This window comes from Lissotriton vulgaris, chromosome 6, assembly GCF_964263255.1.
Source record: "Lissotriton vulgaris chromosome 6, aLisVul1.2, whole genome shotgun sequence".
Classification (NCBI taxonomy): Eukaryota; Metazoa; Chordata; class Amphibia; order Caudata; family Salamandridae; genus Lissotriton; species Lissotriton vulgaris.
Window position 1 is genome coordinate 837,966,350 of NC_141694.1, and position 26,378 is coordinate 837,992,727.

The 26,378-nt window shown below is 42.2% G+C and overlaps 1 protein-coding gene across 1 annotated transcript in view; it reads left to right on the forward strand.

The window, feature by feature from the left end:
- LOC147708080 (potassium/sodium hyperpolarization-activated cyclic nucleotide-gated channel 1-like) overlaps positions 1 to 26,378 on the forward strand; it is a 1,712,518-nt gene that overhangs the window by 143,225 nt on the left and 1,542,915 nt on the right. The window contains exon 2 of the mRNA XM_086926862.1: positions 20,579 to 20,771. Within this exon, the coding sequence (XP_086782988.1) occupies positions 20,579 to 20,771 (193 nt within the window). The remainder of the gene's footprint in view (positions 1 to 20,578; positions 20,772 to 26,378) is intronic.

The window sequence follows — 26,378 nt, forward strand, 5'->3', positions numbered from 1 at the left end:
GCATTACCTCTCAACTATCCACTCAGTAATACACACATAATTGATGCAAACTCCGTTCCTTTTGCTCAAATCCCTGGAGCGGGGAAAGGAGTAATTCCAAACATGTACCGGGGAGTTTTCTTGATTGAAGACGCAAACATGGGACTGGGTCCGAGGCACCAAGAGATCTTGAAATCTCTAATAGAATTACAATCAGAATACTGGTGGCCGTGGATTAGCTTGCAGATTTACAAATTTGCAATGGATTGTCCAGACTGCAACAGAGATCGCAGTTGTGAACCGGACCAGACTATTGCCAGGACACCTTTATTAGAAAGCATCAGGCGATCTATACGCAGAAATCCAGCCGGAGAAATACGTTCCAATAATTATTAAGACTGAATTCACTTAAAAATGTGGCCCCAGCTCTCGGCTGACGCCAGAACTGTTATAAAAGATTTGTAAGTTTTTATCGGCACATACGCAATTGGCATGCCACATTCTGACCAGGGTCCTGCATTTAGCTCTCGAGCTTACAAAGAGGCCATGACCAGCATGGGCATTGCATTGCGGTACTCTTCTCCCTTCCATCCTGAGGGAAATGCGGTAGTGGAAAGAAAAAAACGTGGGTATTAGGTTCGGGTGATGGGTGGGTCAAACATCTAATAAGTGTCCAACGTAGTCTTAATAACATGTCAAGAAAGTCTCTAGGAGGTATCAGTCCGTATGAACTTTTGTTTGGTACTAGAATGATTATCCAGGATCTGGAACGTCAAACTTCAGTGGTAGAAGAAAAAACGTTTGATATCAAAGATCGTTTGGCTGTTTTACAGGACTTGAATGAAACAAGAAAGAGTCTAAGTAACATAAAGTTTAAGCCAACAACCACTGAAGAACCACCTGTCCCAGCAAGACCTGTCTGGATTCCAAAGATATAAAGATTGGGGATCTGGTCAGAGAAAAGATCGCGTTGAAGAAGGAATTTGGGCCTTCTTACAGAAAAGGAGTACCTGTCTTAGCTGTCAGCGGAACAAGATCAGTAGTACTACCGCCACTTGCTGGTAAAAAGGAAAACAGAATTGTTTCCATTGACCTGGTGAAACCACAAACATGTGGCCGATAATAAATAGCAGAGCCCAGTGGATTACCAAGAAATAGCAGAAGACCAAACTTTGCTACAATCCAAGAGGTTCAAACTGAGAGACTAATCACATTCGATAAACCTGCAGTAAATAAAAAAGAACTATGCAACAAAGCCATGGAACTTGTGCCTCTTGAAACCCAAATTGCAACAATTCCTGATGATACACCAATCTACAATGATGTAGCCTCAGACTGTACAAATGTAACAAAAGAAAATGCAAAGATCAATGGAAATCCGGAAGCAATCCCACTAATTGACAGAACTGCATCTGGCTATTTTATCAACTTTGATGACTTTTCCGATGATCCAAGTGAACATGGAGACAAGCCAGCAACAAAAACTTTCAAAGAAAAAATAACTGAGCTTTTTCACCAACTAAAAGAAACATATCTGATGTCACCATGGATTGAATTTTGGACTGTGTTAGGGGTACTTTTCCTCCTGCTTTGGCTCATCATGGATTTATACTTGGGTAAATTCATTGATGGAAAATATAGTACAATGGACACAGCAAGTCAGAATATCAACTTGGTCCTAAAGTCTCACAGATCCTCTCACATCGAGAAAAGAGAACTATCATCAGTGAACATCACAGCCAATCCAATACCTGGGGGTATAGCATGGGACAGAACTGACTATGAAATTTATGACCTGATTGAGCTCTTGAAGTATCCACACCAGTTTAAGGTTTCCTTAAGTGATTTTGTGATACCAAGTTCTTTTTCTGATGATTGGGACTTTGAAAATATTAATAATATGATGTCAGATTTAGTAATGTCAGCTAAATTTTATAGAACATGGTTATTTACAGGGTTCATCAAATTATGAAGAATTATACTGTTACAATCACTATGGTCATCACTATTTGCATACATCTGCACAACCTAGAAATGTTTTTACTTATAATCAATGGGAACATTGTCCAACTCCACCAAAAGGAAGTTCGAAGACATTTTATGAGAAATTTCCATACTTCTCAGGGTTTAACAACAGTGATCCAGAAACGTTTTATTTTAAAATGTTTAATAAGACAGGAATGAAAACAATGTTGACAAATACTAAACTGATTTATTCTGAAAAGTTTTATGACAAAATGTCTACATTTGGTTTTGAATTTTGGAAAAATAACATTGAAACAAAAACCATCTGGGGAACAAAAGACTGGCAGGTACAAGGTCTAGAATCATTATTTAGATCCTGCATGATCCCAGAACAAATAATATTCCTGAATGATACCATTCAACAAACTACTTGTCTTGGTTTAGCTAAGATAAAAGACTTAAATAAACCGCCAATTCCGAAGCCCATACCTGATAGTAATAGTACTACGGATGTGGAAATAGACGTATCCCATATTTTTCACCAAAACAGAACAAATCCTGATTGGAAAAAATGGTTGATCTGGCCCACAGACACAAATAACTGTCAAGATAGATTCCTGAACAAAAGACAGGGGTTCAAACTGACCAGGCCAGACCCAAGATATTCCCAGAGACAACATCCAGGGATAGTTACAACATACAGTGTAGGGAAATTATGCCTTGAGTGGCTACAGAAATCCACACTGGCTGAAATTAAGCAACACTTGACTTTACTTAAAGAAGGTGCTGACTTGCGAGATTTCATACTGGGACCTCGCAAACAGCGTCAAAAACGTTTCATAACGGCCGGTATATACGCTGCATACAACGAAGCTTGGAAAGTAATGCAAATTGAAACAGCAGAAAAAATACGAGAAATTGATTGTATACATTTGGAAAAATCACTCTCTGTAGTGGACAATGGGTTAACGACTCTGTCTTCCAGAATATATTCACTGGACAGTATTGTATCATCTGCCTTTGATATAATAGAGCAAGACTTGCCAATGTTACAACATGGTCAGTCCCAATTGCGTTCTATTGTACAGCTAGGCTGGACGTTGCAAAACCTACGTTCAGGCTACGTGCCATGGCGTCTAATCAACATAACGTCATTGTTTTCTATCTTTAACCTTACTGATAAACAAATCAGTTTGGCACAAAAAGGAGCAGACTATACGATTCTGAGCATTGAAAAACTTGAGAGATTACCATTGACAATGTCAGAGAGACCTGTCATTGAATGGATAATACACAAAACAATTACAATTCCGATAACAACTTTCCAGTTTAAATATTGCCAAGAATATATACCAGCAGGCGAGTATGAAAGGTTGGGTAAAGGATACATCAAATCAACCTGGAATTTACCTAACACACAAACACTTTATAGTGAAGGGAAAAAGGAGGTATTCCTTAGGGGCAATAATTGTAAAAAATCACTTAGCGGTACACTTCTGTGTCAAGGTATTAACTTGCATGGAGCTTGCAACGGGTCTTCAAATAACCTTTCATGTCACCTGAAAGGCACTCCTGCAACACAGATAGAACCATTCTTCAGTCAGCTTTCCAACGGGAGCTACGTTTTAATAAATGACCACAGCTGTTGTGGAATGGTGCCAGGAGAATGCTATCTCGTAACTGTTACTTCCAGGGTCGTTTGCTGTATGCAAGTATTGTATCCAAACAGCAATCCAGACATGGAGGCGGCAATATGGCCTTATGTGAATATCTCTTCTATTCAAATAATACTTTAAGCAGAATGAAGTCTATTCTTTTACAGAATACGCTGCCGCTGACCTCATCCAAAGAAACGTATGATCTGAAAGTTGCAAGGACAACATCAGAGATACATACCCTTTTATCGACAAATTGCCCCGTGCATTTCGTAGAAATGTTAAGTCAAATTTTAAACATGTCTGATACCAGTGGCATCGCACATGTATTTAAGACAATTTTTTCGGGACTGGTAACACCATTTGAAACAGTTCTGGGCATCTTCCCGAATTTTGTCCATTCTGTCTTTGGCGGCATACCTTTAATTTTGGGACTCGTAGCAGGAATTTTATTTTTGTTCCTTCTGCTCTGATATGGCAAGCCAATCTACAGACAAGACTCCAGCAACGATGGAAGAAACGATCCTAGCAATACGATATCGAGACCGTATCACTAAGGTCCTCGGATTAGCCCGGCTAAGAGATCTGAGTACAACTTGGTTTCTTTCATTCAGACCAATCTGGCAAGATTGCATCTTACCTGTGCTTCGATGTCTGCTATGAGGAGAAGAATGCGTGTTGGACATCTGTCTTACACTACCATCAGCAGTACCAATGCATATCAACACTTTGCTTTGTTCAGTAACGACTCTTGCAACGTGTTGTCCCCAGCGGCTACCTATTCTGATGACGGCATTCGTTGAGACTTCACCATTACGAGTAGGTGGCGGTGAAGTACGAGAGGAAAGCAGCACCAAACAGGTACAACCTTCTGTGAGCATTGCTGATCCAAACATCGATGATAGCAATCACGCACAGAACTGCACAGTTACAGTGGGCCCGATTCACAGAATGAATTTAAGACTAAATCCTAAACTTACTACTATTTGGTATTCACAGAATGCACTTACTACTTTCGGGATTCACAGAATGCACTTACTACTTTTGGGATTCACAGAATGAACTTACTACTTTTGGTATTCACAGAATAGATTTAAGACTACTAACTTTATGTCCGCACTCGGGCCGTAAATTCTGGCCCGGAGGCGGAGTTTCCGGCCTGGAGGCAGAGCTTCCAGCTTGGGGGAGGAGCTTGCGGCCCAGAGGCGGAGCTTCCGGCCTGGAGGCGGAGCTTGCGGTCCAGAGGTGGAGATTTCAGCCATGGCTAAATCCCCACCTTTGAGCCGGAAGCTCCTCCTCCAAGCCGCAAGCTCCGCCTCCGGGCTGTAGGCTCTGCCCCCAAGCCAGAAGCTCCGCCTCTGGGCCGGAAACTCCACCTCCGGGCCGGAATTTACGGCCCGAGTGCGGACGTAAAGTTAGTAGTCTTAAATCTATTCTGTGAATACCGAAAGTAGTAAGTTCATTCTGTGAATCCCGAAAGTAGTAAGTGCATTTTGTGAATCCCGAAAGTAGTAAGTGCATTTTGTGAATACTAAATAGTAGTAAGTTTAGGATTTAGTCTTAAATTCATTCTGTGAATGGGGCCCAGTATTTTCAAATTTGGTCGAACTTTCACCTGAAGTTGTAGACCAATTTTTTGCAAGCCTGTCTAATATGATGTTCTCCCCTGAACAACGAGAATAACTTTTAAAAACAACAAGCACACAGCGTTCCCTGAACTCTGAATTTGGCCTTCAGTTCTGTTAAACAAAGCAACTGAAAACATTTGGAACTATTTTTTCCCCTGAAAGCGAAATTATTTTTCTTTCAAATCAAAAATATTTACCATTTTTTGCGGCACATGGTACTTTGCTTAAAGTAGAACTTTTCTTAGAGAACAGAGCTTCTATTTTTAGAGATTAGAGACAATATTTTACCTCAGCCTCTAGCACATGTATATTATCGTATAAATATGTGATGAAATGGTCTCGACCCTCTCTTCTGTATACAGAGCCATTTCATGTGTAATTTTCGCAATTCATTCAGCTGATATATATGCATTTAACTGAATGATAATCCTGCTTGAAAAAAACGTACAGTACCAATACTCATTTTCGTGTATAAACCATACACCATTTCAAATGCAATTATGTATTTTGGGTTGGGTTGGAAAACACACATGCATTGAATGTTTAATATTGCTCATTTTTTAGTAATGATGGACATTAATACGTGGAGTGGATGTTGTATTTCTATCTAGGACCCTAATTCGATATTCCCGATTCATGCCCTTATGTGGTTATAACAAATAGTATCCTTATAAAGGCATAAGAATCATATCCATATTTAGGAATAGCCCATGCAGTCCAAAACACGGCAAGGCTACTCCCATAGACTCCTAGAAAGCACAACGCGTTCTTTAAACAAACCAAGCCTCCAGCAGCCCGGGATTTCCCCCTGCTTTTGTTTTGATTTGCACAAGAACTCCTGGAGTCCAGAAAGAACTGTTAGTTCTTAGTGACGTCTTATGTCCAACCTTACTTCAAACCCGGCACCTTTCAGGTATAAATATACCAACGTTGCCTTAAGCAATCACACGGTGGTGGGGAGCAGAGCGACGTTCTACTTGCCCGAGAGCCCAGCTGTTGCCAGAGCCAAAGGAAAACGCCCCTCCCTTCGACGCACTGAGAGAGACGCTGTCTTTTTCTCTAGCCGAGAAAATCCAGCTCTGGTGTTCCCAAGTCACCCTCGCGGGTTGCTGGGAGATCGAGTCCTGAGAAGCGAGACACAAGACCTCCTTCATTCTATAACCAAGGTACGGAGCTGATTAAAACCTCAGAGAGAATTCTTGATTCCGGTACTTGGCAAAAACCTAACTTAACTTAAAACTGCAACTTACTTACTCTTTCCCACGTATTAGGCTTAGGTCAGGTACACCGGGGTAGGCGTATCTTAGAAGCACCAGTTGAGTTTGTTAGTCAATGTTTTTATGTATGTATATATTTTATCCATTTTAAAGTATCATATGGCTAAGAAACCATATCAATGCTTTTACAGTATTATTTCATAATACTACTTTTACTGTACGCACTTTACTTTATAATAAGTTTTGCAATTGTGGCAATTCATTTCTCTTGCATGAGAAAGAAGACTGCTCAATAAAATAACACCTTTTATTGAAAACGCCCGTCTCTCTATTTCTCTGCACTCTGGTGAAATTAAGCATGCACGATTGACTGAGTGAAATAGCTGTCTATTGTTTTCACACGACTCTAGAGATACACTCTTTATTCTGAGGGAGCAAAGTTGTCATGTTTATGCGGTTGTCAGAAACTAATCCCTTCTTGTCTAAATCAGGACGGTTAACCCTTTCCTGAACATTCGAGAAAGTTTCTAGTGACCTCTGAGCTAGCTGGCAAAACTAATTAAGTCTAACATAGTCAGTAGAGACCTAGATGACCTCAGTCCTACGTCTACACTGCTGTTTATGTTATTCCAATGCGCAGAGCCTATTGGGAATATAGGAACTACACTACACTTGTTTGTCCGAATGCCTTACCAACTTTTTCAAATTGTATGAAGAATAGACCATATTAAAAAGCTCATTAAATCTGGGTTTACAACTTATTGGCAGTTGTAGTATGACTACCTGAGCGTTATGGTCACTTTCGAGTCGGGTATCACCTTACACGCAACAATTTTTGGGCTCAAGTTTTCTGAAATGAAGGTGTAATCGATAATTGAACCCTGTTTAGACTGTTTAAAAGGTGGAACTGACCTTAATTTGCCCAGAGATGTTTCTATTAACAGTGTTAGTCACAACATTCATTTGCTCTACCATTATTCTTTCCATTTATGTAATTAAAAGTAACCAGATGTAGGTTTAAAGTCACCAGAAATAATCAAATCAGCATCTGAACAACAAATAGTAAATGGCCTTATGATATCCAGTTGGATATACTGCTGGGTAACCTTATTTTTCCTCGCACTTAAATACATATTGAATATTATCATCTTATGGCAGTTGTACTGTAATGAAACTAATTTTAATCATTCCAACTGTAGATCAACTACTTCTACAGTCAGATTTAGTTCAGTCTCAATATAACATGAAAGTACATAGTGCGTACAGCAGGGAGATTACATTTGTTGAACCCAAGCAATGGAGTTACTTGTTCTCTCTATGTTTCTTGGAGCAATAACATTTCAAAAGTATATACAAATTGAATAATATCTGGATCTGTCAGCAAATGGGCCAACCCATGCACATTCCAAGAACAAATTCTCAGTTGTGAATCTCTACCACAAACAGCAGGTAAAATTAAATTCTCATCTCCTAGAGGCACATTTGCAAGGGTTTCTGGAAGCCATGTCCAATCCTCAGGTAGCATTTTGTTTTTGGATAACAATTCACAGGTATGGACACCTTGTAGTGTATTATTAATTAACAGACCTGTATTGCAAGGTGATTTGTTCAATGGACCGATTGCATCTCTGAGTAATGGGATTGACTTTTTACTTTCAACCTTATATCTTTTTTTTCCACTTTTGGAGCTAGTGCATCCAGAATAGTAGGGTATTTTAAAGGAGTACGATTCTTAACCTCGATGCTCCATTCCATAAAATAAGAACTTGAATCCAAGATTTGATTTACTATTTTTTTAGTGGTCCAGGTTGTTATGGTGAACTCAGGAGAGGATTCTAAATGTATTTGTTTAAACTGAACTGTAAAGAGGTCAGTTGTTTTAATAAATGATAGATCAGGGATGGTTGAAATACGTTTTAAGAGTGAGCTCTGATTAAGGCTTATAAAGGGTGAAAAACTAGTGTTAGGTTACTAGAAGATTTTTTTCCGACATAACCCTTAGAGATATTGTTGGGCCTAGATTGCTATCTTTGGCTAAATTGGTAATTTGGTGTCTTCTAGAAAGTGGTGATCTCTGGCTGACACAGCTCGATCTGAGTTGCCTGATCTTGAGTCAAGAGTATAGCCTCATTATTTATTAGTGATTCTGTCTTTGTGAATAACAGGCTATTTCTCTATTAGCATTTCCATGATTCTGCTTACTCTCACTTCTATTCAGAGTCCTACCACCATTTTGCTTGGAGACTGCCCCAATGTTTGAACCCACAATATTGGTAGTCACCATATCGGTAGGGGCCTCAAACTCATTTTTACTACCCCTTAAAAGGTGCTGTACCTCACTCATCAGTTTGAGATTCATATAATTTGACTGGACCCTTATAAGACAATCATTCCTTTGTGGTTTCCGACTGGCAAGTTTAAAGATAGTATATCAGGCCCTGGGTTTAGCCCCTGAGACTATAGTTTTCTTGGCTGTATTCTGAGCCTTACGCAACCTTTTCCTGGCCCATTTTGTTAGCGGAGGATCACTATTAAAACTATCAACTGAGCATATAGAATTCTATGGCAGGACCGGAGGCGAGGATTATGCTGTAAATCTCTTTATTACTACAGCCAGCAATGTTCAACTCAACAATCAACAAAAAAACTAGCACTCCCAAGTTGCTCTGGTCAGTCCATGGTGTCCACCAATTAGCAATGCACTGTCATCCCCGAAGGTGTGTGCTTCCTGGGTCACCTCCTCTTTCTTTCCTGCTGCCACGTAGTTAAGTTGAATTTCCCTACTTCTCTCACGTTTATGATATTTTGAATTGTCTGTGGGCTAATTTTGGCTATATATGTAATTATTGATCACTTTGTGGACATTTGCTGCAGGTATTAGCAGTGCTTCTGCTTAGTGACTGTTGGTTTCCCACACTGTAATACGCGAGTGCGTAGTTCTTTCTATGGGAGCGCTGTAAGGATTTTTTCATTTAGAGCGCTGTTCTCGCGTACATCCTCGGTGCTGTTTTACAACTCGGGGGTGTTTATTTCGGGCGCCGCCTCGGCCCTGTCTGTGTGCGTGGAGGGAGGGAAACACTCTACGGGACTGCTTGTCAGCCTGTAGCAGTTTCCCTGTCACTCGGGGGCTCGAGCTGTGAGGCGGCGCCGGTGTGCGGGTTGTTCTCGCTTTTGTTTGAGGGACGCGGGAGATCTGGGAAAGCTCCGCTCGCGGCCCTGCTTCACTGCAGTTGCGCTTCACCTCGCGGGGGGCGCAAAGGCGTCTTGCTGGTTCTCTCAAAAATTGGAAGCAACACTGGAACCAGCTAGTTTGAGCGCGCCGCAAGTGTTAGAAGACGCGTAGTGCCAGCTCTGCAGTAGTGTCTGAGACTGTGACGCCTGCTTGCAGGTTGACAGCTTTTTAGCAGCTGCACAGCAGGACACTCATAAGGGTCGGATTTATTGCTGTGAGGCAGTTTTGCGAGAGGACAGCTTATGAGGGTCACTGGCTGTGGTGGGGGGCAGGCCCAGACTTTAGACACCCGGTGACTGTAGGGCAGAGGTCTTCAATCTGTGGGGCGCGACCCCCAGGGGGGTCGTGGAGTCCTGGGAAGGGGGTCGCCGATTCTGTCAGAGTGCAGTTCCTGGCGTCGGGCTGATTGAGGGTGCTCACGGCGGCCGAGGCCTTATTCACACCAAGGTGTGAAAAACATTAGTAAAGGTCTTTTGAAGACCTGTGAAGTACTCTGGTGTGCCTTTGTATGTCCCTGAGGCTGTTTCAGCAGGGCTCACATACACGAGCTGGGGGGGGGCTGGGGGAGGAGGCTGTAGCCCTTTGAGTTCAATGGACTTCGCTGTGGAGTTTATTTTAATTTGTAACGTTTTATATAGCGCTAGTTTAACCTGTAGGTATCTTAGTGTGCCAGTGGAATGGTGGCTGCTGGTCTCGCCTGCTTTCTACCACCTCCCCTGGGTCTCACCCCCCTCGCACTCCGTTGTCTGTGCCTTTTCGCCCACCCCTGCCCGCATTCTGCTGTCCTTGGATGGATTTCGCACCACCCTCCCCCTGCCAGCACTCCGCTGTCCGTGATTTTTTGCCCCCCCCGCCCGCATGATAATTGGGATTTCTGTGTGAGAATGACAACACTCGTTTGAAACAAACAGACGTGGAGAAAACCTTTCAATCATCATTTGGATTGTCTGTTGCATGACATTACCTGCAAAAGGGGTGAGTGAAACATGTGTGGTCCTTTTGCAAGCCTCTCCGCATTATAACTGGGGGTGTTCAAAGTCTGCTTAACTTCCTTTGCACAATTATGCGAAATTTCAGCAATTGTGTTCGGAATTCAAAACTGGCATTTGATGATGTTTGTAGCTTTAGACAGGAAGATGCATTTTGTGCATAAAAAAGTGTTAAATAAACACGCACATTAGCTGCCCGCACTCTGTCATTCGGGTTGTTCACATGCATACATGTGTGTGTGTGTGTACATGTGTGTGGGTGTATGTATGTATGTATGTATATATACATATATGTATATACATATATATATATATATATATATATATATATATATATATATATATATATATATATATATATATATATATATATATATATGGATAGATGTGTGAAAAGGTGGGTGGGTGGAGGATGAATGGATGGATGAAAGGGTGGATGGATGAAGGATGGATGGATAAAAGGTTGCATGGATGAATGTGTGAAAAGGTGGGGGATGAATGGTGGATGGATGGATGGATGGATGAAAGGGTGGATGGATGAAGGATGAATGTATGTAAGGATTGAAGGATGAAAGGGTGAGTGGATGGATGTATGGATGGAATGAAGGATGGATGGAAGGATGAAAGGATGGATGGATGTGTGAAAAGGTGGGTGGATGAATGATGAGTGGATGGATGTAAAGATGAAAGGGTGGATGGATGAAGGATGGATGGATGTGTGAAAAGGTGGATTGAGGATGGATGAAAGGGTGGATGGATGAAAGGGTGGATGGATGAAGGATGGATGGAAGGATGAAAAGGTAGATGGATGTATGGATGGAAGCAAGGAAGGATGAAGGAAGGATGGATGGATGGATGCAAGGATGAAAGGATGGATGTGAGAAAAGGTGGGTGGATGAATGATGAGTGGATGGCTGAATGATGAGTGGATGGATGAATGATGAGTGGCTGGATGAATGATGAGTGGATGGATGTAAAGATGAGTGGATGGATGTAAAGATGAAAGGGTGGATGGATGGATGAAGGATGGATGGATGTGTGAAAAGGTGGATGGATGGATGAAAGGGCGGATGGATGAAGGATGGATGTATGGATTAAAGGGTGGATGGATATATGGATGGAATAATGAAAGGATGGATGAATGATGTATGGATGGAAGGATGAAAGGGTGGATGGATGAAGGATGGATAAAAGGGTGGATGGATGAAGGATGGATAAAAGGTTGCATGGATGAATGATGGATGGATGTGTGAAAAGGTGGGTGGATGGATGGACGGGTGGATAGGTAAAGGATGGATGTATGGATGGAAGGATGAAGGGGTGGATGGATGGATGAAGGATGGATGGATGTGTGAAAAGGTGGATGGAGGATGGATGGATGAAAGGGTGGATGGATGAAGGATGGATGTATGGATGAAAGGGTGGATGGATATATGGATGGAATAATGAAAGGATGGATTAATGATGTATGGATGGAAGGATGAAAGGGTGGACGGATGAAAGGGTGGATGGATAAAAGGGTGGATGGATGAACGATGGATAAAAGGTTGCATGGATGAATGATGGATGGATGTGTGAAAAGGTGGGTGGATGGATGGACGGGTGGATAGGTAAAGGATGGATGTATGGATGGAAGGATGAAAGGGTGGATGGATGTATGGATGGATAAAAGGTTGCATGGATGAATGATGGATGGATGTGTGAAAAGGCGGGTGGATGAATAATTGGTCGATGGATGGACGGGTGGATAGGTAAAGGATGGATGCATGGATGGAAGGATGAAAGGATGGATGGATGATGGATGTATGGATGGAAGGAAGGATGAAAGGGTGGATGGGTGAAGGATGGATGGATGTGTGGAAGTGTGGGTGGATGAATGATGGATGGATGGATGGATGGATGGATGGATGGATGGATGGATGGATGTGATGAGGTCTAACAGGCGCATTTATGGTTGTCGATAGTTGTTGATGATGAGGAGTACCAGTTTCTAAAATCTTTTGTCGGAAGGGGGTCCTTACGCCTAAAAAGGTTTTACAAGGGGGTCCTGGCATCAAAAAGTTTGAAGACCTCTGCTGTAGGGTGAGTCGCCCCCCTTTTGTCTGACCAGCCGCCGGGCGGCATAAAATACTGTGCTTTGCGCCTTAAAACCCTGCCTTCTGGGCATTATACTAAAGGGTTGCAGCTTCCCTCCTGTGACAGCAATACTCTGCCAAGAGATGGAGGCTGAATATTCAGAGGAAGAGACCCTCCAAGTCATTCCTCTGGATGACGAATTTTGCGAAGCGGTTGACTCATCCATCCATAAGGCCGTAGAAGTGGCAATGGGGCCTTTTGAACAATGCATTATGAAATACGCTTATGCCATCCAAGCGGAGCAGTCCCACCGCGCTGAGAAGCGAAAGCTGACTAAAGAGCCTGAACAAGGGGCATTCGAGCGTCTAAAGACCGCATTCCTGGCAAAGACTCAACGTTTGGAGCACGATTTGACCCCGGAAACGCCGGAAGAGCCGCATTTTGTTGGTGAATGGCACGACGATTCGGAGGGGGATTCCCTGGACGAGGCTGGCCCGTCCACCTCTTGGTATCCAAAGCTTCCCCATCTGAGCCTTCGGCTCAACCTGAAGGTCCTGTGGACATGCTGGTCCCGAGTACCTAGTGCATCCTCGATCATCTGCCTGGCTTCCTTTGACAAAGGTGTCTGCGTTTGTGGCGAGTCGGCTCCGCAAGCCTCTCGAAATGGAGGTTAGGGCCTGCCTTAGGGCTGACTGCCCTCGACCGACTCTGCCAGGAATGGTAGCCACAACTCCGGAGGTCGACCAGAAAATGGTAACTTTCCTTCAGAAGTATATTAGAGACCCTAAAAAGGGTATTGACAGGTCCTGGAAAAATTGCCAGGACAAGCTCCTCGACCTGACTGGCCCACTCACGAAGATTTTAGAATTGGCTGAGGAGGCCAAGGCTTCGGGATCTGCCTTATTACCCGAACACATCTCTAATTGGGCTCAAAGGGCAATCGTTTTCTTAGGAGAGGCGCCGTTCCTTTTTGCTCAAAGTGGACCCCAAGCTCGGTGACTTGGCCTCTTCGGAGGCGGGCACAATAGCAGAAGGTGGCCTCTTTGGAGACCCTTTTATAAAGGAGTTGACAAAGTTTGTTTTTAATTTTACATCGCTGGATAAGGTGCAGACTTCAACAAAGAAGGTGTTCCCCCCACTTGTTTTTGGCAGCGCCGGCCGTGGCAGGGGCCGTTCGGCCGGCAAATTTTACACGCAAGGCCCTCAGAGAGGCGGAATAAAACCCGCGGATCCAGGACGGCAAGAATTCTTCCAGTCTCGCCGGGGTTTCAGAGGTCGAGGTGGCAGAGGACGCGGCAGGCAAGTGGCCAGTTCAGGTGAGTGCCTTTCCCCTGTCACAATTTGGGGTGGGGGGCAGGCTGGCTCTTTTCGTGAGCAATTGGAAGTCCATTACCTCAGACGCCTGGGTATTGCTGACTGTAATGGGTTTCCAGATCGAGTTTTACGGTTGCCCGGTACAGGACACTCGACCCTACCCGCTGCTTTTCGCACGGGACACAGCCAATCTCATCGACAGAGAGGTGGCGGAACTCCTGCAGAGAGGGGCGATAGTCCCGGCCCCCTTACACCCGCGTGGGTTTCTAAGCAATATCTTCATGGTGGACAAGACCGATGGCGGTCAACGGCCTGACATAAACCTCAAGGAGTTCAACCAGTGGTTGGTCTACCGCCACTTCAAGATGGAGGGAATCCATCTTTTGCACGATCTCCTACAACCCGGGGATTGGATGGTACACTTGGATCTGAAAGACGCGTACCTTACGGTGCCCATGTTTCCTCCTCACAGGCGCTTCCTCCAGTTTATCTGGAGGGATCTGGTGTACGAGTTTGTGACCCTTCCCTTCGGACTCTCGTCAACACCATGGTGCTTCTCGAAAGTCCTCAAGTCAGTAGTGGAGACGCTACGGGAGAAAGGTCTGCCCCTCATCGTCTATTTGGACAATATTTCGTTGTTGGAACAGTGTCCAGAGCGATTGGCCGATCGTCTCTACGACACATCAGACTTGTTGCAGCACCTGGGCTTTGTCATCAACGACAAGAAGTCCCTTCTGGCCTGTTCCCATCAAGTGACCTTCCTAGGGTTTACTATTGATTCGGTGGCTCAGACCCTCAGTCTTCCTCCCAGGAAGATCGTCAAGATCCAAAGGGAGCTCTGACGCACCTTGGTCCGTCCTTCCACATCGCTTCGCCAGATAGCGAGGGTGGTGGGTCTCTTGTCCTCGTCCATCCAGGCGATTTTCCCGGGGCTGCTCCATTACAGAGCTCTTCAGCGCCTCAAGGCAGCAGACCTCCACAGAGGGCTTCAGTACTCGGACCTAATTCCTCTTACAGAGGAAGCACATAGGGAAATGAGATCGTGGCTCGACCACATGGAGGCCTGGAATGGCGGGGCCATTTTTGGATGCGACCCAGACTTGGTCATAGACTCCAACGCCAACAAGCTGGGTTGGAGGGCCCGCTGCGGGGACTCGTCTACAGGAGGAAAGTGGTCTGCCGCAGAAGGCCAGTTGCATCAATTGCCTGGAATTGATGGCGGGTTCCTTCGCCATTCACTGTTGGATCAAGGACAAGGTTTTGTGCAACGTCCTATTGAAAATGGACAATGTATTGATGGTGCGCTATATATCAACGACCTGGGGGGGACGAAGTCCAAGGCACTGGCAGACCTGGCCAAGGATCTGTGGACTTTATAGGTAATAATTAGAGAGAGACCCCGTTACACCCAGGGGATTGAAGTACTAATCATAGTGAAAAAGAAAATCCCTTGGGGACACAATCTAACACTACACAATAGTGTATACTTTACATCAACATAGCCCTTTTTTATTATAAATAGATGTTTGAAAACCAAACTATGAGTTCTATAATTCCTCTTTATTATTTTGTTAAAAAAGGGGTTTTGTGAAATATTTCCACAAGGTTAAAAACAGTACATTACAAATGCATTCGCAAAAAATATATATAAACATCACATTACATAAAAAATTTTAACATTTAAAAACCGATCTTTGGACTTTATGCCCGTCCCACAATATCTCAGTGTCTGCAGAATACCTTCCGGGAGTCGCCAGTGTGGTGGCGGACCGGTGTTCCAGGAGCTGGACAGACATGTGCCTCTGGCAGCTCCAACCTGCGGTTTTTCACCACCTCAACGACACATGGGGTCCGTTTTTGGTGGATCTCTTTGCCTCCAGGCTGGACCATCAACTTCCGAAGTTCTACAGTTGGAAACCGGACACCCTCTAGCAGCTGCCACGGATGCTTTTACGCAGGGCTGGTCAGTGGACGCGGGATATCCCTTTCCCCCGTAAGAAATGATCATGCGACTCACGACTCCGGTTTGCAGGCAGCGAGCGAAGGTGTTCTTGATTACCCTGTATTGGAAGTCTCAAGTGTGGTTTCCAGTTCTTCTGGGACTTTTTTGGGATTCTCCAATCCTACTACCCCGAGATCCTCTTCTTCTGAGGGATCCCCAAGGCCTCCCTCATCCCCTTCTCCAGCAGGGGAGAATGCCACTTGTGGCGTGGCAGATTTCAGGCATCGCTGGAGAGTCAGAGGACTATTGCAGGATGCTCAAAAGCTACTGGGGCAGCATGGGCGGACAGCACCAACAAGCGGTACAGGTCGGCCTGGGCTCGATGGGCCGGTTGGAGGTTCGGAACAACGAGGATCCCATGGAATGCGATGTGGTAACTATTCTCAATTTCTTGGCATCTTTGGCGTCACAAGGCCTTGCTTATAGAACGATTCATTCTTATCATTCAGTGATTTCCGCGGGGCATGTACCGGTTCAAGGTCGACCCGTGGGAGAACACCCGATGGTTAGCAAATTGCAGAGGGGTGTTCGCTTGACGCTCCCTCCGGAACCCAGATACTCTTCTTTGTGGGACGTTAACAAAGTCCTTCGTCGGGTTCAGTCCTGGCAGGCTAATAGATACCTGTCCGGAAAGGAGTAGGCAACATTGGCAATGCTTTTATGCCTAGTGTCCTGTTGCAAGGTTTCGGATGTGCGGGCCCTGGACATTTCGGGAAGAGTGTATACTCCTCATGGGGTTACTTTCCACATTGCCAGGAGGACCAAATCAGATTTAAGAGTCATTTCTTATCCAGCTTTTGATCATTCTCCTAACCTCTGTGTGGTCAGGTGTCTTAAGGAATATGAAAATATGTCTGAAGAGACCCGCCTGCCGGGTGAACGTCAGTTGCTGATTTAATTGCGAAAGCCCTTCAAGGCGGTTACACCACCAACTATTGCACTTTGGATCAGATGGTTGATGCAAGAAGCAGGCATCAATGTCTCGCAGTTTGTGGCCCATTCTGTGCGAGGAGCCATGGCGTCAAAGGCCTTCTCCCTGGGTGCCAGGTTGGAGGATATTCTGAACGCGGCTGACTGGTCATTGGACTCGATGTTTGAAAGATTCTATTTTAAACCAGTCACGGATATGGCCTCGCTGGTGGTGGACAAGCTTTGAACGAGCATAATCCTCAACTCCGGTCCTGCCATAGAATGAAAAATGTCCTAGTAACCATGACGGAAAGTTTCAATTCTATTAACACCTTCAATGCTAAAGGTATTTTCCCACGGTGCTGCATGACCCTTTTCCCATTGTTCATGACGAGCACAGGAGCACTGTACTGCATGACGAGCTGAGCTCGTCATGAGCATGGAAGGGGTTAAGGACGCGGACGCGAGGATTATTCCCACCCAGGGCTCTAACGAACTCCTGTTCCCGCCCGGAATTGAGTTTCATAGCTTTGCCTTTCTTTGGGTGAGGGAGGCCTCGTATTGTATAAGTATATCTTTTATATATATTGGTAGTTTAACATGCATGCCCTGAATCATCCTGCTTCTGTTGTTATGACATTTTGCTTATCTTTGGGCAGGAGAACAGAGTCATGGCCTCTGATTCTTTCTTTCACGATCTGATGGGGCCAAGAATGAGTGACGATTTGGTATTTGGCTCTGGCCGCAGTCTCAAAAGAGGAGGTGACCCAGGAAGCACACGCCTTTGGGGATGACGGGGCATGCTGATTGGTGGACACTATGGACCTCCCAAAGCATCTTGGGAGGGCTAGTTTTTTTGTTGATTGTTAAGTTGAACACTGCTGGCTGTAAGATTAAAGGAAGTTACAGCATAATCCTCGCCTCCGCGTCCTTAATAGAATTGAAACTTTCAGTCATTGTTACTAGGAAATTTTTCATTAGTGACTTGACTACTGTCTATGTTAGTGTTTCCTTGCAAAATAAGGATATCATCGATTACAGTAGCGGAGCCCAAAATAACTTTTGAATCCCCAACTTCACTTGCTAATCCCCCCGTTAAATAAGTGGGAACCTCTCGCTGAGCGTGTTGGAACTTTGTACTTGCACTAATTACTTCTAATCTTGAACCATTTTAGAGAGTTAGAGGTAATTCTGAGTTTTGTTTACCTACTAATTTCTTCAATGAGACACCCTCCTATAGTCAGGAGTTCAGAATCATTATCTAGAATATGTGAACACGTACATTTAATTAGTTGATTATTGACATCAGACTAGGCTTTTACCACCAGATGGATGTATGACGTTACAAAGCATACATTCACAACGCATACCATTACAACAAAACTTTTACAACGCAGGACCCATTATAACGCAGGCCATTACAACACATGCCATTACAACGCAGATGCTAGAACAGCGCAAGCCATTATGAATGGGAATGTAATAGTAGTGTAAGTGTTGGACAGTGTAGGGGTTAAAATTACTATTTTAACTCCAGGGGGGTGTAATAGTAGGGTAAGTGTTGGATAGTAAAGGGGTTAAAATTACTATTCTAACTCCAAGGGGGCGTAATAGTAGGGTAAGTGTTGGATGGTGTAGGGGTTAAAATTTAATTAAATACTTACCCATACTTACATTGTAATGGCATGCGTTGTAATAGCAGCTGCGTTGTAATGGCATGCGTTGTAATGGATCCTTCGTTGTAAAATTTTCATTGTAATGGTAGTGCGTTGTTTTAGTTGTGTTGTAATAGCTGTTTCCCCCTCCAGATTGGTTAGTTTGTGTAATTTTGTGTCTATACTCACCACATAAACAGCTGGAGTATTTAATAGACCCACCTGTATTTCCAGCTTGTTAGAATGAAAATTTAACACTGTTATTATTGCATCCATTGTATTCAACAAATTTCGCAACACTCTGTTATTATCTGAACTTTGGAGTTCATATGTTAATAAAGCTTTCTGCTCTCATTGCCAGGTCTGACAGGAAGGGCCTTTTACCTAGTCGATCCTGCAAGACGTTTTGGTAACCATTCTGTATAGCCACCACCTTAGGAAGTACTGTTTTGGTATCATTCACAAGGTGAGGAAACTGTGGTTAGAAGTATCCATCAGAGGAGCAAGGTACTTACCTTTTGTACCGCTTTTTCTGGTGGATATGCTATCTACTTTAGATTCTTCCCGCCCTCCCGGCTTTCTTGTTTCATGGACTATACTCTTATCTACATCCGTAAAATGACCCCAGTTTAGACACCTGTAGACTGTTGCATCTGATCAGTTATTAAGCTCAGCGACCCATGGCAGGGACTGAACCAAGAAAGTAACTGACGTAAGCATTCAGAGATTACGCATTACGTGGCTCCGGCATCACTTCTGGGGTGGGATGGAGTCAACATGGAGCCGCATGACGGCACCTGCTGAGAAAGATTTCCATTAAGGCAAAATAATTACCTCTGGGTGCAAAATCTAAAAGAAATAAAATAGTTTTAACAAGTAAAGTTGTGCTTGCTGTGCAGATTCTTACCTTAGCAAATATTTACTTATATATTTACCTTTGTAAAAATTGAAGATCACAGGTACTTACTAGGAGTATGGTTTTCAGGCCTACTGCTGTAAACCTATTAATCTTCTTGCATCCAACCATACGGTGGTACTGTAGACTGTCATTCAGAATTCACATGCTTTCCCCCATTTTCCCATTATTTCTGTCTTTCAGCAGACCTCCAGTTTTGTGTACTGGTCCTTTTTCTTCTTATGCAACATAGATCTTCTATGTCTTTAAATTATAAGTGCAGAGTCAAAAACAGGTGAACATGTTATTATTTTGTAGGACCGCTACCTGAGATACAAGTTCTTCCATGAAAAGGCAGTACAATTAGGGAAACATTGTTTTTGAGTGTCAGATTGTTGATAATATAGTTCTCTTCTGCTGCAGACAAACGCACTTTGCTGTCAAGGCTGCTAATATAGCCAATGCTTAATTTGCAAAAAAAACATAAGTGCCAGGGCCATCGTGAGGAGGCCACTGCAGTGTGCATCACCCTTTGCCCATGCCAGGGCTGCCAGTAACAGTACCAACACAGCTACTAACCATATAACGTATATTTAATAAACAAACAACTGTTGTGCTCATCTCTAAAAAAAAAAAAAAGACAAACAGCACTAGAAACCACAGTCTCAATTTAAGCACTGAATGTAGCCATGATAAACATAAGTAACTCATCCATTCCTGATCTTCCTATGCATTCTATAATATGTAGTTATGTATTTATAATGACAAAATCAAAGTGTTAAATACCATAATTCAAAGTATAAAACTATGACTCTACGTGCTTTCTACTTATGCCTGACCTTTTTCAAGGTGAGAGAGCTAAGGCATTATTGCTTGCAATGAATTGTTCAACCCAGAGACTCTTAAATCACAGGCACTGTTTATTATGTTTGTAAATTACATTATACAATACGTATTTTCTTTGTGAGTTGCCGGGGAGTGAAGTGGGTTAATATCTATTCATTAGACTGGAATTGTGTTTTCAAGAATATTCATTCAAGCATATGTTTTATTTTTTTACAGAAGCTATTGGCTGCTGGCAACTTCAATTTTGACTGTATTTAATGTTCTAATCACCCCTTTTGGAGTCGCTTTCTTTCCTGATTATGTGCTACTGAGCGCTGATTGGATCGGATTCAGTATTTGTAGTGATATTGTATTTTTATTGGATATAATTCTGAATTTTTTCACTTCATTTATGAAAGACAATGAACAGGTAAGAGTACAAATTTCAGTTTTATTTTGATAAAAATTCCGAATATCTGAAGAAGCTACCTGCTTTGTCACAAATTAGCATTCTGGCATGACCAATTTGTAGATGCCATTATTTATGATCTGTAGCCTATATGTTTGTTATATTATATTTTCACAAGAACAAGGGAACCCAAAAGGTATATCATAGGGACCCTGGGCAGTATCAATTTACAAAAGACATTGGTCCCTATATGTGGACAGGATAGCAAAAAATAATAATCATACACCTAATAAGTAGTATGTTTCTTTGTCCAGCCGGACAAGAATTTTATTTTAAATGATCAAGTTCATAGAGAGAGTTTTAAGACCAAGATAACAAGTGGGCACAGCTGTGACCCACAACATTTAGGACAAAACAACAAAGAAATGTCCAAAAAGGCAAAGCAAAAATCTGTCTGTATACTATTGTTCAGTGCTACAGACTCAATCTCTTAAACATAACCATACCATTGCGTCAAACAATATAGCATTCATCATATTGCATATGGGTTTTTTTGTCGACGACGTTTCAATGCCTTTTTAAATTATGACATCATCATCAGGACAAGAATTATCAGCATTATTGTTTTGTTCAACAATTATTAACACAATGCCTATTATCGCACTAATGTCGGTTTACTTGCTGGTTGTCTCGTTCTGGGTTATTGAGGAGAAACCGCGGGGCTAATGGCATTCTTTCAAACCGATTCCGGGGCTTACATCAAGGTTGTGTGGAACCGCCTGGAGCGCGATGGCTCAATTTGTATTGGCAGGAGCACTGTGGCTAATACGGGAGTCCTTTTTGGCCATTTCTTTGTTGTTTTGTCTTAAATGTTGTGGGTCACGGCTGTGCCCACTTGTTATCTTGGTCTTAAAACTCTCTCTATGAACTTGATCATTTAAAATAAAATTCTTGTCCGGCTGGACAAAGAAACATACTACTTATTAGGTGTATGATTATTATTTTTTGCTATCCTGGCCACATAAAGGGACCATTGTCTTTTGTAAATAAAAAAATATATGTTTGTTATGGTTAGCTGTGGCTGCTCCATACAGTTTTAAAATGAATATATGTAAATTGTATTTTATTTAAATACAATGTCTGGGTGCATTATAATGTGTGCCGATTTCTAACTCACAATCTTTAATATTTTGTGTGGTAATGTATTTCCGATTTATCAGCATAAAATAAATGTAGACCCGGTTAACAAAATAGATGCTAATGGCAAGGGAAGTCTCTGTCATGGGATCTTTAATGATGTAATACCCCTGTTTTATGTGGGTTTCTGGAACACTCTGTAAAATATGTACTATATTTTATGTAGAAAGATCTCTCTGAGTAAATACATTTTAAACGTCTATCGTTAGAGAATACTTATTCAATTAAGTTCGATTAGTTTAGTTAAAAGTTAGCCAATTAAAGAGAAAATGCAACTATTCTAAAAGTGTTTTGCTACGTGAGCCTCCTTATTTCCTTTTGTTGAGAAAAATAATTATGAGAATTAGGGAAAGGAAGCAAGATAGGCAGCAGAGTAACGAAGCTTTAAAAGTTACAATGCCAATCTAACTGACGTTGCCCCACCCTTGTTTTATGATGTGATCCAGCGGATGGTCAATACCTGATCAGGGATCAATGCTCAATTCATACATTTACAATGGCCCATTCATATTCACCCAGAACCCCTGATGCGCTGGTCTCAACTTATTTCGTTCTATGATCTTTCTCCTTTTTGAATCATGTAAAGCGTCTTTATATACCTATTAATTTGAATATTCAACTTTTATTCTACTTGGTCGATGTACAAATTAGTTGAATAGTTGATGATAATGATTATCATAGCTTAATTAACCCTACAGTTGACTAAATAACCACAGACACTTGGTAACATTTAGTTTGCTTTATCTAAGTAAATGGCAGTTTGCTCAAATGTCTTCAGTCACAAATGTAAACCACGAAGGATGAGATTCAGTATAGCAACATAAATGAAATACAGCTCATCAGACTAACTCAATGACATATAATGCATGAAAGAGTGGATAGTCTAAGAGACAGAAGTTTCAGTAAAATATAATACAAAAACTGAATAATACCTGAAAGAAGAAATAGATGGGGAGAACAAAAATGTCATCAAAATAATACTTTCAATAAGTCAAAGGGAGAGGATAGGTGGAGAGACAAAAGATTTTAGGAATACAATACATTTCAATAATTTTCACAAATGAAACGGAGACAGAAATACAAACCTATTGCTTTGTACAAAATCACCCCTTTGGCTAAGCGATGATGGGGGTTCCCCGAAATAGGATCAGGGAACAAAGTCTAATGACAGGATCAGGACAGGACAGGTACAGCTAGGCCTCTCTGTAAACCGACGGACAGCAACGCATCTCCCCTCTTTCTCTCCTGCCAGCCTAAGCGTAAACCACATCCCTAAAGGCACCTCAATTATACCCTCAAACTTACATGTCCATCCCACATAAACTGAAACATTTCTAACATCTAAGCAGATGATTGGTGGGCTTCGGGGGTGTCTCGGTCACACCATGGTGATTTCATGTACATCCCAGTCACTTTGTGTTTGTTTTCTTTCTCACAATACACACCCTTAACGTGTTCACATTTATTTCACCAGATACAGTTTTAATAATTTTTCTTTACAGAATTGACAATATCCGCCGAACATGACTCTGGTCCCACGGTCGTCTTCATTCTTGGCAGATGTACATCCTTGTGGCCTTCAACTTCAGGCACTCTTTCTGCTGCGCACAGCATGTCTGCTTTGCTTCTGTCAGTTATCTTGCGCTCCTTATCATGCCTCTCCCACTTGGGATAGTTTTTCTAAATCAAAATGGAGTCTCACCCTGTACACTAAAGTAAAATGTAAACTAACATTTATTAATTATATGACAATGTAGTTTTCACTGTGTACCACCTCCCCTGCACAATTCCTTATTAAAGTTAGCAAAGAAACAACTTCCATACCAATGTGCAGGTAATCTGTAGTAGGCCTTACTACCACACACATATTTGACCCCTGGAAATACAGGATCAGTTCCACCTTTCAATCCCCATCCTTCAGTAATTTGGAAAGTATGCTCACACTCACTACTGATAATAAAATAATTGTTATAATTAGTCTTTGTTCTAAGCAAACACATTTTCCCTTTCTGAACCCAGTCCAGGGACATTGCAGCATAGGACTTGCCTTTCTCATATTCTCCTTCTCTAAAAGCCCACGGGGTACCCGTGACTTCTGATCAGCAGCCTTCCTTTAGAGACTTTCCGTTCTACCTTGTACCATTTCTATAAACATTTTCTCTTTGACCCTTAAACTACAGGTTAAGTTATTCTTATAAGCATATTCTACATCTAATGTTTTAGTGATGCGGAAAAATTCTCTCATATATCGTGCATTTTTCCCACTTAAAATCTTATTTAATTCTTTAATTACCGGTATTTCTGAAAATACTAAATCTATGTTAGAGTAGTGGTTTTCCAGTTTACCTGTTACATAAAGAAGACTGGTTAGGACAGCCATATGTTAAAGGTAAGTTGTGATAGGTCACCCCTTTTGAGACAGAGAAAGGTAATTGCATGCACACATAACAGTCGCTTACGTTCATAGTCTCTACATACTCATATAGTAACTTGGTGAACACATTTAGCGAGAAATCACAAATGGATTTATCCTGATGGAGGATACTTCCATCCAAATGTTCTAATTTAGTATTTGGTGTTTCATTAGTGACATCACTCATTCTTTCTCAGGTTACATCATTAGTATTATTTCCATCATTAGTTACCATTAGAATGGGTACAAGCACTGTTAGTAATATCCACATAAACGTTAACATCAAGACACTACATAAGCAAGCTTTAATACATCTACATTTTAGACTGGATTTTTGACCTTCAGTCACTTCTGCTTTAGTCATTTTGTACCCTAAATAATACAAATCTATCTATTCCTACGAAGGCTAATGCAAATTCAGGACAAAAAGTATATTGGTGCAATCTTTACACCTACTAGCTTTCTTCTTTACCCCCTGCTTTCATTTATTCTCTTTTGGTTTTCTGAGTCATTTCAGTTTTTCTTTAGTTAGCAAATTTTCGCCAATCTCTAGTTCTCAAAAATTCTTTTAAGGTGGTCTCAACTTGCTTTCGTCAACTCTCTCATATCAAAACAGTCCTTTTCTTCACTTGGATCAGAGCTTTCAATTTCTTCCAGAAACACGTAGGTCCATTCTGGTGCCTTGTATCTTCAGCTTGGGATTCTCACTCTCTTGGTTTTTCGTACTAGCTCTTCTCCTGATTCTCCTTGTTCTGCTTGACTTGAGACCTCATTACTTTGTTCTGGACTTCTTCTTGACTTTCTTCTCACTAGGGTGTATTTCAGTCTATTCACCCCACCTGGCCAATTATCACCTTTTTGGGGTTTCTTGGTTTGAACTACTTTTTCTCCTTCTGTGTCTGGTTCATAAGTTCTTTTATTTGGCCTTTCTTTGAGTTGTTCTTCCTGATTTACAACAACTTCTGGTTCTTCTGTATCAACAGTAACTTCTCTTTCAACCATGAAATCACCTCCTTCTGGTTCAACAGCAATTTCACTGGTTTCTTGTTCAGCTGTGAACTCGCTTGGCTCTTGACTAGCAGTGAACTCACTTTTGTCTGGTTCAACAGCAGCTCTTTGAGAACTAGTATTTGGTGTCCACTTTCCTTGACTTTTGCCTGGCTGTTCATTGTCTGGTTGATTATTAGAATCTGTTACTCTAGATTCATCAGCTTCACACACTTTAACCACTGGTTTTTGTTCTTCTCTTGCCAGTTGCTGTTCTTCTTGCCGTTCAGGTGGAACTAGGGCACATTGGTGTGGTTCGCGTGAATCCAATTTTGCAAACTGCCACACTTCACTGCCGTTGTTGTCATCAGTATGACTTGAAATGGCCCGTGCCACCTGGGTTCTAAACACAACTTCCTTACATGCTTCTTGACATAGACCCATTTGCCTGGACTCAGATCATGAGCTTGTTTTGGCTGTGTCGTAGTGGCATCTTCTCCAACATGGTGAAACACAGAACATACCAAGTCCGCCAGTCCTCTACAATAATTGAGTACCAGATCATCAGATGAACTCATCATTTTGTTGGCTGGTATGTGTGTTTGTCTCATTGCTCTTCCCATGAGGATCTCATGTGGACTCAATCCCGTCTTTTTGTCAGAAATGCTTCTTAGACTCATCAGTACAAGGGGTAAAGTGTCAGGCCATTTCAGTGATGTGGATGCACACACCTTCCCTAACCTAGATTTTATTGTGCCATTGAGTTGTTCAACCACTCCAGATGCTTCGGATCAATAGGCAGAATGCAGCTTCTGCTCAATTTTATGCTGCACAAATTAGCCGAATTATCTCATTACTAAAATGTGTTCCTCTATCTGTTTCTAAAGTGACTGGAATCCCGAATCTAGGAATTATTTCTTTCAAAAGCAGTTTTGCCACGGTAAGGCTGTCATTTCTTCTCATGGGATAGGCTTCTACTCAGCGAGAAAACAAACTGACAATGACAAGGACATACTTCAACCCATTGCATG